The sequence below is a fragment of the Otolemur garnettii genome, unplaced genomic scaffold, assembly GCF_000181295.1.
Source record: "Otolemur garnettii isolate 467f Iridium unplaced genomic scaffold, OtoGar3 scaffold00127, whole genome shotgun sequence".
NCBI classification, from domain to species: Eukaryota; Metazoa; Chordata; class Mammalia; order Primates; family Galagidae; genus Otolemur; species Otolemur garnettii.
The window spans coordinates 4,994,546-5,008,556 of record NW_003852522.1 but is presented as its reverse complement, the minus strand read 5'-3'; the positions used below and the strand labels follow the sequence as shown (position 1 = coordinate 5,008,556).

Here is a 14,011-nt window from a genome sequence, read left to right as displayed (position 1 = left end):
AAAGTTCTGTAAGACAAGGACACCAGGACATTCACATCAGATCTTTGGAGCAGAAAAGAAGTAAAAACAACATGAAAAAAAGGCTGAGTTAGCAGTTGAAAGAAAAGTCACACATTAAAAACGTTAAGTAATATAAAGGTTCCAGATAATGGAACTGGCTTGGAGTACACTCGATTTTGACATCTACTTTCATACTGTTTTCTTTGTAGGAGAAGATTGTAGGTGAAATGTGTTGGCATTCTATTTTTTCTTTGTTTTGTTTTTATTAAATCATAACTGTGTACATTGATGCATTTATGGGGTTTGGTGTACTGATTTGATACACAATGTAAAATGCTTACATTGAACTGATTAACACATCCATCACCTCACTTACTTATTTGTTGTGGTAAGACAATTATACTACTTTCTTAATAGTTTTAAAATGTGCAAGAAAGGAGCTTTTAAGTTACCCAGGACTTAAGATGCTATTGCTATAGTGGTCACTTTGAACCTCTAACAAGGTCTTTATTTGTGCTCGGTTGTCTCACTTCATTAGTCATTGTCCTGGTATTAATATATTCAGATGGATACTTCTGTGTGCTGAAAGGCACACAAGCTGACAAGCACTGTGGCTGGCCAGAAAAGACCATGGGCACCTTTTCTCTCACTGGCATGGAGTTTAAATCAAATTCTATGGCTTTTTGGGACTTCTGATTGTAACAATAGGCTTGAGGGTCTTATCTTGTGGAAATTAAAAGAAACTTGTTCTGGTCCCTCGTAAATCTCTTGCTCTGGTTTCCTTAAGATAATTCAACATACTCTTTAAAAAACAAAAAAAAAAACTCTTTTTCTGGCTTACATAGGTCTTTGTTGCTTGCAATCAAACATGTTCTGACTCTAAAAGACCCTGCAACAGAATTTATTTTCCAAAAATGACTGTGAAAACACACACTGTCACATACTGTTCGAGGTCTGGCCCCTCCCTCAGTAAGAATGAAAACCAAGTCCCCCACTTCAGTCCCTTTGGATGGGATTGGATGGCTAGAGTGTGGCAGAAGCATTGTTCTGTGACTTCCAAAAGTGAGAGAGTTTCTGCCTGGCTCTCTCTTTCTCTCTCCATTCTCTATAAAGATCTGAGCCACTACATAAGTCCAGCAATCCTGAAGTCACCATGCTAGAGAGGTCACATGAGAGAGACCACAATGATGGAAAGATACTAGAGGACCCCCAAGTGCAGGTCTGGGACTGGTGTAAAGATTCAGAACCTTGCTTATGGTACAAGTTTTTAAAACCTTGGTAGACAAGTTAAATAATATTTTAAGGCAGTATTTAAAAAGTCACGATTAAAAACACAATTCATGATGACTAAAATATCAAAATTTTTAGTAAGTGGTAAAAGCTGCAGCATGGCAGTTGAATCCAAGTCACAATGGAGACTTCAGCAAAAGAAAAAATTTGCAATCCCTACGTACATATTTTTAACTGGTAATGGTTTTAATAAAAATATTATTGAGGACTTTGCAGCTATTAAAGCTAGGAAAGTGAAATTATAATAAATTCTAGCTTAGGTGAAAATAAAAATTTTAAACCTAAACTAATGTGAGTTTTACCATAATTTACCATTTTCGCTATATATTTCAATTGTCTTAATGTCCTCAAAAAATTAGCAACAGAATGGTGGTTGTTGGCTGGGCGCAGTAGATCATGCCTATAATCCTAGCCCTCTGGGAGGCTGAGGGGGATAGATTGCTTGAGCTCACAGGTTGGAGACCAGCCTGAGCCAGAGTGAGACCACCCCCATCTCTAAAAATAGCTGGGCGTTGTGGTGGGCGCCTGTAGTCACAGCTGCTTGGGAGGCTCAAGAGAATCACTTAAGCTCAAGAGCTCGAGGTTGCTGTGAGCTGTGACAGCACAGCACTCTAGCCAGGGTGACAAAACGAGACTCTGTCCCAAAAAATAAATAAATAAATAAATGGTGGTTGCCTTTTACCTACCAGTTTGGCGGGGAGTCTTTGTTACACAGCAATAAATAGCTAGAACAGACATTTTCCCATTAATTAGTCCCCTCATGCCAGAAAAGAAAAATGACTCAAAGGTTCCATCCACTTCCCCAAGGCCACCCCACCCTCCCTTTGCTCACCTCCCACTTTTCCTCTAAAGGCCACGCCTTCCCTTACAAGACCCTGCCACTTCCCATCCCCCTAGCGAGGTCGGACCCATTGCTGTTTCCGGACCCCTCCCCTCCCTTCGCTCACCTCCCACATCCCTTGCGAGGCCACCCCAGCGCCCAGGTCCCACACTTACAAAGCCCCGGTTGTCACCGCTCTCTTTTATCGGCAGCCGGTACCGGACGATCGCCTTTAGAGTCTCCAGTCTGCTCCGTGGAATCTGAAGTAACAGTTCTCTGTGGGCCGCATGGCAACTCAGCCCTGGGAAAACCTGAGTGAAGCTGGGTGGAAGTCTAAGCTCGCTCTGGGGCAGCTCCAGCCTCTTTTCCCTGCTCACACCGTAGAACGTTGCTCTCCGTCTCAACTGCCTCTAAATGGCCTGAGTTAGAACCGCTGGGTTTTTTGTGGTCTGTATCAACAGCCCCCCAATAGTTGGAGGTAGATGTAGGCGACAGCCTCCCCAAGACAACACATCTCAGAGCGCATATGCTACACAGAATTGTGGGTCTTGGTTGGTGAGCTCAAGGAAGTCCCTCTTTGCTTTTTCCTTCTCTTTTTCCGTGCACCACGCAGCCAGAATTCAGCCAACTCTTAAGCTAGAGTCAGGCAACAAAAATCCTCCATGAAGGTGTCTGGAACCGGATAGATTCAGAACCCCCTCGCCATATCTAGGACTGCAAGTTTTAGCCAACCTATGGGATTCACGTCCTTTCATATCAAAGAAGGAGGCTTCCTCTCTGACGTTTCTTAGCCAACCCAATGAATAAATGTGCCCATTATGGTAATTACAGCCATGACTCTGGCTCAGAATGGAGAGAAAAGACAGAATCCCACATATCAGCCAGATAAGAGTTTTCTAGAAAGAAGCAGACATTCAAAGAGGCTGGAGCAGGCAGTAGATTGAGATGTTTGAAGAATATAAAAAGTTCAGGATGGCCAGATTGGGAACCCAAGAGAGTGATAGGTGGGGAGGCAGGAAAGGATGGCCAGACCAGGTTGACGGAGCTTTGGAGGCAGAGACAAGGAGTGTGGGATTTAAGAGAGGAAGGATCTGTGATTATTACCCCAAACCAAAGATCCCCAGTGGAGGAGCCTGTGAGGAGCTTCGTTTGAATCCTCCCCACAAAACAACTGGAATAACAAATGGTCCAAAACGATGTCTTCAGTGAAACTAGGAGTAAGAAATAATCTAGATGTTGCTTTCTGCATGTAAGGCTAAAAATACCAGAACCAGGACCAGAATCTAGCAGCAAGGTGGTTGCAGAGGGCAAGGAGAGGATATAAGGCATTTTCTAGTGACAGAAAACTCGAATTAAACGTGTGTTCATGGTAGGAAGAAGGACCCCCACCCATTCACCACCCACCACCTCATGGTGTGTTCTGCTCATAGAACAGACACAACATGGGACCACAGAAGCGTCATTTAAGAAAGTAATTTTTTTTTTTTTTTTGCAGTTTTTGGCTGGGACTAGGTTTGAACCCGCCACCTCTGGCATATGGAGCCAGCACCCTAATCCTTTGAGCCACAGGCGCTGCCCAAGAAAGTAATTTTTTAAAACCCCAGACTGGAGGTCAGAGATTAAGAATTCCTTCCTGAATGAGGTTAGGAACTAGGAGTCAAAAGAGTTCTGTCCAGTCTGAAAAATGTCCCCTAATTTCAGAGATGCTAAAATGTAGGGACGCATGAAGCTGACAGTGGATCAGAGGACACCGTCTATGGTAACCCACATCTCAATTCCCAGGATGGTAAAAAGGGAAGAAACTGACACACCAAGTGATGAAATAGGGCAGTGGTCCTCAGCCTTTATGGCACCAGGGGTCAGTTTCATGGAAGAAATTTTTTCCACAGACTAAGGTGGGCGAGTTAGGGATGAGAGAGGAGGCAGAGCTCAGGCCCAGGAGTCAGGGGCCACATAAATATGGTATTAAAGAAACTGTCACAAGAGTCTTGAGCTGAAGGTTGAATCTAGTCATCTAGGCTCGCTGCTACCAAGGACTCTCCTTCTCTCTGGATCCTCCTACCAAAAGCCAATTCAGGAAACAACAACCCATTCAAACCCACAAGAGAAACTGAAAAGGTTCCAGTGATAACCATACCAAGATACTATCAGAAAAAAAATTGAAAGGAATCAAATTTCACAGTGTGAAAAGAAAATTTACTTCACAAACCAACATTCCTATATAAAATTAAAAGTGCAATGATTCCAATGCCGCTAGTAAGGAAGAACACAAAGCAACATACGAGCACGATGCCAGAGCAAAGGGAAACAGGAATTCAGGAGAAAAAACATTCAGAAATTAAGACAATGACAAGAAATGAAGAAAATTACAAGTAGCACAAGCTTGAAATAATTATACCTCTAAACGGGAAATGATCAGGGTGGGTGCAGTGGCTCATGCCTGTAATCCCAGCATTTTAGGAGGCTGTGGCAGGAGAATGGCTTGAGAACAGGAGTTTGAGACCAGCCTGAACAATATAGTAAGAGCTCTGCAAAACATAGAAAAAATTAGCCAGGTGTGGTGGCACACGCCTGTATTCCCAGCTACTCAGGCGGCTGAGGCAGAAGGATCACTTCAACCCAGGAGTTTGAGGTTGCTGTGAGCTTTGATGGTACCACTGCACTCTAGCCTGGGCAATAGAGGGAGATCATGTCTAACAAAAAAGAAGAAGAAGGAAAAGAAAGAGAGAGAAAGAAAAAAATCAATAGTTGGATGTATATCAAATAATACGTGAACACATTTTTTTTATGGAGGCTGAAAGGTAATATGAATTGGAAATTGAACTCTCCCACTCTGCTCCCCCCCAAAAGCAGCTTCATAAGAAGCTGTGGTCATGGAGGATTCTTGCTGAACCTGTGCATGGAGCAAACCCCACCACCCCACCTATTGTTAGTATCTACCTGGGAGCACAAGGCCACTGACCAGAGCCCTGAGGTCCCTTGGGAGACTTTGGAGAGCAGAACTGGGTAGGAATTTACCAAAATGATTTTCTGTATCTGTTGATCATTTTCAACCAGCAAGATGTTCACCTTGGCTTGACCAATGACATATTGACAAGCCTCAACAGAGTTGGTGGCATAAATACCGACACAAAGACCCCTGAGAAAAGAAAATACATTCAGGTGTCTGCCCATGCACACCTTCAGGTGAGCGTGGCTTGAAAGGTAAGGGGAGAGGAAAGGTTTGCAGGTAAGTTCTGAGCTTGCAGCCTCTCCACCAGCTTCCCATTCTTCCCAACTTAGCAGTGATGAAGACAATGAAAATGATAGTGATGATGGGAGTGGCAACTCCTAGGATGTCATAACAACAAGTCAAGGGCCAAATGAGGCCAAGGGCAGTGCGATTGCTTGTTCAGGGTTACATAGCAAGTAACTGTTAGACCTGGGATTTGACCCACAGCTCAGCCAACAGTTCCTTTATTCACAACCTTCTGTTTTAGCTGGTGTCACCCAGTTGTGGCTTTGATTTGCATTTCCCACCAGCTAAAGACATGGAGCATCTTTCCAAGTGCTTGTTGCCTGCGTTCCTGTATGACATTTCTGTTCAAGTCTTCCGCTCAACCAACTCAATCCTGACTAGGATTTCTTTTCTTTTCTTTTTTTTTTTTTTTTAAAGGGAAAACATAAGCATTTCCTTTGCATTTGGAAAGCTGAGAAACAGAAAAATTTCATAGAAAAACAAAAAGCTTTTCATAGTGGCTAATATGCCCTGTTAGGCACTAAAACACATTTCTATTTGTGGCTTTAATACAGCCATATTTTTGGTCCTTATAAAAATCAAATCTCTCAGTAAAAACTGAGTATTTCACCACACTAATCTTTAAATTGTATCACTAAAAATGAGTTATAAACCCCAATTGCTAACCTCTTAAGACATCCTGCACAATACATTTTTATCACTGAATGAGTAATTGCTTCAAAGCAGTGCTGCCTGCAGTCTGATTTGGTGGTCCGTGTTCCTTTTCTCCAGTAAAAAGGAGAACTCATGAACAGAAACACTGAGCTCCTTGTGGTTTCAGCAATCAAGAGAACATTTCTGAGCAGCTTCTGAGCAAACATTTCTTAACAGTTTGCTCATAGATCTGGGGTCTTCACTACTCATAATGGTGCTGCCAGGCGCAATCGTGTCTGCTGCCACTTCTGCACACTGATGGACAGTGTCAGGTCCTCCACCACCAAGCTCTATATCCAAAGATGGGAACTGATTCATCAGCCAGTGGACCTTCGGCATCATATCTTCCATGAATTTCTGTCCTCCAAACCCAAGTTCCACTGTCATAACCAAGGCCGTGTCTATTTGATCAGTCCATGGTGCCAAATACTCCACTGTAGTTCCTGGTTTGATGGCAAGGCCAACCTTCACCTCCTCCTCCTGCATGTCTTTCCTTAGAGGACCTGGGTTCTCAAGAGCCTCGATTCAAAAGGTGTACTGACTGGCTCCTGCTACAGCCACTAGCTTTACCCACTGCCCGGCCTGGACACCACCATATGCATGTCTAGGAAGGGTCCTGGCCTCGCTGCATTCAGAGGCTACTAACTCAGGGTGACCAAAGGTGATGCTGGGAACAAAATGCAAAAAAACTGACTTCCCTGTACGTCCTGCCCGGAGTCTAACATCCAGAGGCACTCAGCCCCTAAATCGGCTAGGTCACTGTTGGGGATGGACAGGCAAATCCTGCAGCCTGATGCTAGTTCCCCTGAGAGAATTTCTTCATATATTCTAGATACACAGTACCAGACCTATGTCAGATTTTTGTGAATATTTTCTCCAGGTGTGTGATTTGCCCATTCATTTTGTTGTTGGTATCTTTTTTTTTTTTGCAGTTTTTGGCCGAGGCTGGGTTTGAACCCACCACCTCCAGCATATGGGGCTGGCGCCCTACCCCTTTAAGCCACAGGTGTCGCCCTGTTGTTGGTATCTTTTAATGAGCAGATGTTTTTAATACTAATGAAGCCCTATTCAACTTTTTCTTTAATGCTTTTTGCTTTCTTGTCGTAAGTAATCTTTCCTACTACCAGGTTGTGAAGATGTTCTCCTGTGTTTTCTTTTCTCCTGAAGCTTTAACTTTTTTTTTTTTGAGACATAGTCTCACTATGCCGCCCTTGGTAAAGTGCTATGGCGTCACAGCTCACAGCAACCTCCAACTCCTGGGCTTAGGTGATTCTCTTGCTTTAGCTTCCCGAATAGCTGGGACTACAGGTGCCCACCACAATGCCTGGCTATTTTTTTTCCTTGCAGTTTGGCTGGGGTCAGGTTCGAACCCGCCACCCTTGGCATATGGGGCTGGCGCCCTACCCACTAAGCTACAGGCCTGCCCACTTTAACTTTTTTTTAAAGACAAGATTTAGCTCCATGAACTAGGCAGGAGTGCAATGGCGCAATCATAGCTTATTGCAACCTCCCGGGCTCAAGCAATTCCCTTGACTCAGCTTCCAAAGTAGCTGGAACTACAGGCACATGCCACAATGCCTGAGTAATTTTTCTATTATGTGTAGAAATGGAGGTCTCACTAGGCTGCTTAGGCTGGTCTTGAACTTCTGGGTGCAAGTGATCCTCCTGCCTCAGCCTCCCAAAGTGCTAGGATCACAGGCATAAGCCACCACACTTAGTCTTAACTTTCATAATTAGGTCTAAAATCCATCTGGATTTAATTTTTTTTTTTAAGAGACAAGAGTCTCACTTTATTGCCCTCGGTAGAGTGCCGTAGTATCATAGCTCACAGCAACCTCCAGCTCTTGGGCTTAGGCAATTCTCTTGCCTTAGCCTCCCAAGTAGCTGGAACTATAGGCACCCACCACAATGCCTGGCTATTATTTGTTGCAGTTTGGCCAGAGACTGGTTCAAACCCCCCACCCTTGGTATATGGTCTGGCACCCTACCTACTGAGCCACAGGCACCATCCTTGGATTTAATTTTTGCATTTGGTGTGAAGTAGGGATCAAGGCTGATTTATTTTTCCATATGAATATACTATTGATCCACCACCATTGGATTTCTTTGGTGTCATCATTAAAATCCAGTGACCAAGTATATTTGGCTCTATTTCTGGGTTCTCTGCTTCATTAATCTAGTTGTTGTGCTTTTAATAGGGCAGGGAATTATCTAGGTTATAATTATGTATAATATTTGCCCTCATCAGTACTTATAAGCACATACTATTTGCTAGACACTGCACTTTACAGCATATGTTATCTTCATCTTACTGACTCTTCCTAATAATCCTGTTGTTGCAGGAAGACGAGGCCCAACAGAGAGAAAGAGCACCCAAACATCACGTTTATAAGAGGAAGGGCTTTATTCACCAGCCGGAGCTTACGGCATAGAAGAATTCCAAATTGCTGTGCTCTCAGTCAGACTGGCTTGGTTTTTTCCTTTTTATCAACAGTCAAGAAGTTCCACCCCACAGCTACCCTTCTCATTGGCCAGTTTGAATCAAGCAGGAGATGCTATTCCAGCCTCTATGGAACTACAGGATTTCATAAAACTTGGAAATTTCTAAGTTCCAGGAATTTAGTTTACAAATTCCCAAGAGCTGAGTCACCATGGACAGACAGGACCCCGCAGGTGTCTCCTTGAGAAGACCTGTTCTCCTAGACCTCACCCTTCTCGGGTATTCTCTCTCCCTGTGAGGTATGAGGGTATGTTGCTATCATGCTCATTTATACAGAAGACTGCAGGCAGAATGGGGACTGAAGACCACATTCTTGGCAGGGGAAGTTACCCCAGCAAAAGGGAAAATTTAAAAGTAAGCTGAAGGAGTCAGAACAAAGAAAAGTCAGCTAATTTACCTTTAAGCCAGCCATTGCTAAATTTCTTATCTTGTAGCAGGAAACCCACGCAGACAGAAGGCTTCAGGCACCAGTTGATCAGAGGAAGTGAGAGAGGATACCAGAGAAGGGTGAGGTCTGGGAGAACAGGTCTTCTCAGGGAGACCACGAGGATGCACCTGCAGGGTCCTCTCCATAGTGACTCAGCTCTTGGGAACTTGTAGACTTAACTTCCTGGAACCTGGAAATTTCCAAGTTCTGTGAAATCCTGTAGTTCTGTAGGGGCTGGACTAGCATCTCCCACTTGATTCAAACTGGGAAGGGTACCTGTGGGGTGGAACTTTTTGACTGTCAATAAAAGGAGAAAGACCAAGCCAATCGGGGAGCGCGGCCATTTGGAATTCTTTTATGCCATACTGGCAGATGAATAAAGCCCTTCATCTTATAAACGTGGTGTTTGGGTGCTCTTTCTCTCCGTTGGGCCTCGTCTTCCTGCAACAGAAGCAGCTTTGTTTCTGCGACTGGGGGATCTCAGAAGACTAGTGTCTCAAAAAACGAGCCCCCCCCAACCCCACCCCGGCCCCCGTCTGAATCTCCTGCCTGTCTTTTATCCACTTTTCAGAGCTAGAGTGCACATGAGGGTCATAAAACTGAGAGAGGGATGACATAATCCGAAGGTCCCGGGACTCAAGGGGAAAGTCACATTTGCTCGCACCCTTGAGACAGGTCAGGCCAGCTGCCCTCAAAGGCAAGGGAAGCCTAAGGAAGTTACAAGGTTACAGTCTAGGCCCAGCACATGTCAAGGGAGGGGCATACAGATAGCAAAGACCTGAGGCCTGGCTAATACAGGGTGGCTAGGACAGATTTTTAGCTCTGCTTTTTACTCTCATGCCTCAATCTGAACAAGTTTCCGGCCCTTCTTGAAACTCTGGCCTATTGGGGATACAGCTTACACCAATACCCTGCTGAGTCTGTGAACACTGTGAGGTAAACAATGTCGGTAGAAGAAATTGTGGCAAGTCCTAGAAAAGATACACCTTCTAGGTCATTTCTGCCCATTAAACAGACAAAGCAGATACCCATTGTGGAGATTTGCATTTGGCTGGGGCAGACGCCAGGTAACAGGTCAAGCCCTGAGATATGTATGGGCAGGAGGGCTTACATCCCTTACCTTAGAGGAAAATCCTCTGGGGTGGTGATGAGAGGAAATGTCTCTCTCCACTGATTCCTCAAATGAGCTTAATGCCAGTGGCATTTTATTCCACAGTAAACTAGCAGAGTTTAACACCTCCCTAGGGATCTGTCTTCCCCCACACAAGGCTCAAGTTTCAGATTTCTCAAAACTGCTCAAATCCTTAAAGTTAATAATAATAATAGAAGCTGAGATGCTCACTGAGAGAAACTGCTGGTGTCTTTGTTCCCTCCCTCAGCTTACCACCTGGGCAAAAAGAGATTTGAATAAAAGCTGAGTGGAACAGAGACTTGGGACCACTCACCAGTACCTGCAAACTGATGGTGGTTCCGTGAGCTCCCACCTTTGAAAATTCTATTCTGTGTCTCGTGTTTCTTTCTTTATCGTTGTTCCTAACTTTATATTTCTTCAGTCAGTTGCACCAGTTCCACAGGTCTTAGCAGACCCTGCCCCCAGGGTGGGACCCCAACAGAGCAGAAGACTCAACATTTGAATTCAAGTCCAGTCAGATACCAGAGCCCAACTAAAGCATCACACTATCTTACCATTTGGTCCTGAAATGGAGACAAATCTTTTTTTCTTTTCTTTCTTTTTTTTGAGACAGTCCCACTTTGTGGCCCTTGGTGGAGTGCCGTGTGGTGTCACAGCTCACATCAATCTCAAACTCTTGGACTCAAGTGATCCTCTTGCCTCAAGCCTCCTGAGTAGCTATGACTGGCACTCACACAATGCCGGGCTGTTTTTTATTCTTCAGCCTCCTGGAGCGCTGGGATTATAGGTGTGAGCCACTGTGCCCAGCCAACAAATCTCTTTATTAAAGTTTATTCCACACTGTAAGGCAGGAATAATATGTGTGCATAAAAATTTAGAAAATAGAAAATAACATATTAGAGCATTCTTAATCTTGATGATCAAATATAAGTAATGATAATACTTCTCTAGTCATGTAACTGCAGCAGACCAATCTGGTCCAACTTTTATGTAATAAGATCATGCATTGTTTTTCAGTTGCTAAGACCAGCCCCCCTACCCCCCCTCCCCATGAAAGTCACATCACCTGAGCATGCCTAATGAACCAAGCCTGCAACCATGGTTTCTTTTTGTCTCTTTGCCAGTTGACTTGCATAAAGCATTTCTTTTCTCAAAACCCAGTGACCTGGTATTGGCATCTGTGTATACTAGGCAACAAGCCCATTGATTGCTTAGTCAACTCCCTTGATATTTTTTCTTGGCTTTTAACTGCTGCTACTGTTGTTGTGTTAAGCCTAGTTTGACCTAGGCTAAGGCAGAAAGGTGTCAGGCCTAGGCTATAATGGAAAAATACCAGTTAACTCCCGGGCTAACTCTTGGATGTAGGCTAATTTCCAGACTGCAAGCTTTCAAAAAAATTTTTGAAATTTTATCATTCCCAAGATAGATGGGAAAGTACTGATTAATTTCTTGCTTCTAGTTCACTCCAAATTTCTTGCTAGGCTAACTCCCTAGGAAACAGACCAGGAGGTACCAACTGTTCCCAGACTGACTTTTAAACAATAGCAGGTGGGGAAAGTACTAAAAATAAGATGTATGGGGGAAAGTACTGAAACTAAACTGTACAGGGGAAAATATTAAAACAAAGGTATATGACGTATGACTAACCACAAAATTCTGCTTCGGTACAGTGCTTGCTTGCTGCCCTACCTGGATGCACCTGGGCAGCCTGCATGCCAATCAGGATGCAGACTAAGCCTTAAAAACCCGACCCTTTAAGTACTCAGGCTGCTATTAGAAACCCCACGTTGGGACCCTGAGGCAGGTGCTGGCAGGCTCTTCAATAAAAGGACGCCTCTTTAAATTTAACTTGTTTGGCAGTGTGGTCTTTGTGGAACTCCTGGGCACAACAATTGTTATTATTGTAATCATCGTCTCCAGACTGACAAACTTGAGTTTAGATCTCTGGGTCTTTACCCAGCCACAGTATGATTTGGTGGGGAGCCAGTTGGCCCCACATCACCACCACCATCATTATTCCTTGGGATAACAACAGTACCTACTTCATATAGCTGCTGTGAGCAGTCAGTAAAACCATATGGGTAAAAGACTGGCTGGTAACAGTTGGTATATTATAGTTGCTATTTTTAAATTTTAAGTATAGTTGTAAATGTACAGTACATAAATATTTTGACACCTGATTTTATACTTCTTACAACATGAAAAATGTTTAACATGTGCTCTTCAGAGCCATCATATTAAAATCATGCCAAATATTAAATCAAGGAAGTATTAAAGCCAGGAGGTCTGTTTTTGTTCTATCCTGGACATTGTCTATTGCTGGACACTTAGGTTCTTTCTAATTTTTGCCATCACTAATAACACTTGCAAGAAGCATCTTGTGTCCACAAGACTTAAATTCACATTTTGGTTTAAGTTGTTTAAGTAAGTTTCCAAAAGTAGAATTACCAGTTCAAAAGCAAGTCAATATTTTATTTTTACTGTTATTTTTTCATGATTACAAAGTCTTATATAATCACTGTGAGAAGGTGGTTGTTTCCTATAATATATATACTTGCAAAAACTAGCAACTATTAACATTTTGATAAATATCCCTCCTTATTTTTCTATCTATCTATCTATCTAATTATACTCCCAAAATGAGATATTAGTGTATAGACTAGTTTACAACCTATTCTTTTCAGCTGACAAAAGAAAAAAAATTAGCATTTTTGAAGTCCATTGTTAGATAGCTCTTTCCTAGATGCTACTCTGGAGGTTGTACTGATCATACTGAGAGAGGATACCGGGAGAGGGGCGAGGTCAGGTCGAACAGGTCTTCTCAGGGAGACCACGAGGATGCACCTGCAGGGCCCTCTCCATGGTGACTCAGTTCTTGGGAATTTATAGGCTTAACCTCCTGGAACCTGGAAATTTCCAAGTTCTGTGAAATCCTGTAGTTCTGTAGGGGCTGGACTAGCATCTCCTGCTTTATTCAAACTGGCCAATGGGAAGGGTGCCTGTGGGGTGGAACTTTTTGACTGTCAATAAAAAGGGAAAGACAAAGCCAGGGATCGAGGCCATTTGGAAATCTTCTATGCCCTAAGCTCCCAGCCGATGAATAAAGCCCTGCCTCTTATAACTACAGTATTTGGGTGCTCTTTCTCTCTGTTGGGCCTTGTCTTCCTGCAACAATACTGCAACTAGATGTAGGGCAGAGAAAATCTGCCCACTTTCTTGAGTAAATACATCTTACATGAAGAGTTCTTGCAAATTAATTAACCAATAAAAAGGGGAAAATTGGACAAATTAAGAAATGCAAATACAAAATGGTCAACCCTTCTAGAGAAAGGAGTGTGAATAAAAATAAGATTTACGTTTTATTTTTCACCTTAAAACAAGCAAACTTTAATCTCCAGAGGTAACTCCCTAGCCAGTCTCAAAACCATCTTCTTTTCAAGATGTGCTTTGGATGTCTCCAAATGCCAGTTCAATCTGAGCCTCATGGCAAATTAATAAAGGCTCTTTGCAAAGTCAAGATTTTAAGTGCTCATACCCAGCAGGTCAGATGTTCTGAAATATCTTGTAAAAATACCCACATATGTGAACTAGAATCTATAGCCTTTTATAGATATAAAAAATGTTCATGGCTGGATGTGGTGACTCACACCTGTAATCCCAGCCCTCTGGGAGGCGGAGGCAGGTGGATTGCTTGTGCTTAGGAGATAGAGACCAGCCTAAGCAAGAGTGAAACCCTGTCTCTACTAAAACTAAAAACTAGTTAAGCATTGTGGCACAAGCCTATCTAAGTACTTGGGAGGTTGAGGCAAGAGGCTATCTCAAGCCCAAGAGTTTGAGGTTGCTTTAGCCTGGATAACAAGAGTGAGACTCTATCTCAAAAAAAAAAAAAAGTTGGCTCGGCGCCTATAGCT

At 43.3% G+C, this 14,011-nt stretch overlaps 1 protein-coding gene and 1 pseudogene across 1 annotated transcript in view; both read right to left on the bottom strand.

Annotated features, from left to right (window-relative positions):
* The window catches only part of ACSBG2 (acyl-CoA synthetase bubblegum family member 2), a 67,118-nt gene that overhangs the window by 47,899 nt on the left and 5,208 nt on the right, over positions 1-14,011 (bottom strand). The window contains 2 exon segments of the mRNA XM_012810141.2: positions 2,281-2,370; positions 5,129-5,249. Coding sequence (XP_012665595.2) covers positions 2,281-2,370; positions 5,129-5,249 — 211 coding nt within the window.
* LOC105887803 lies at positions 6,165-12,147 on the bottom strand (annotated as a pseudogene).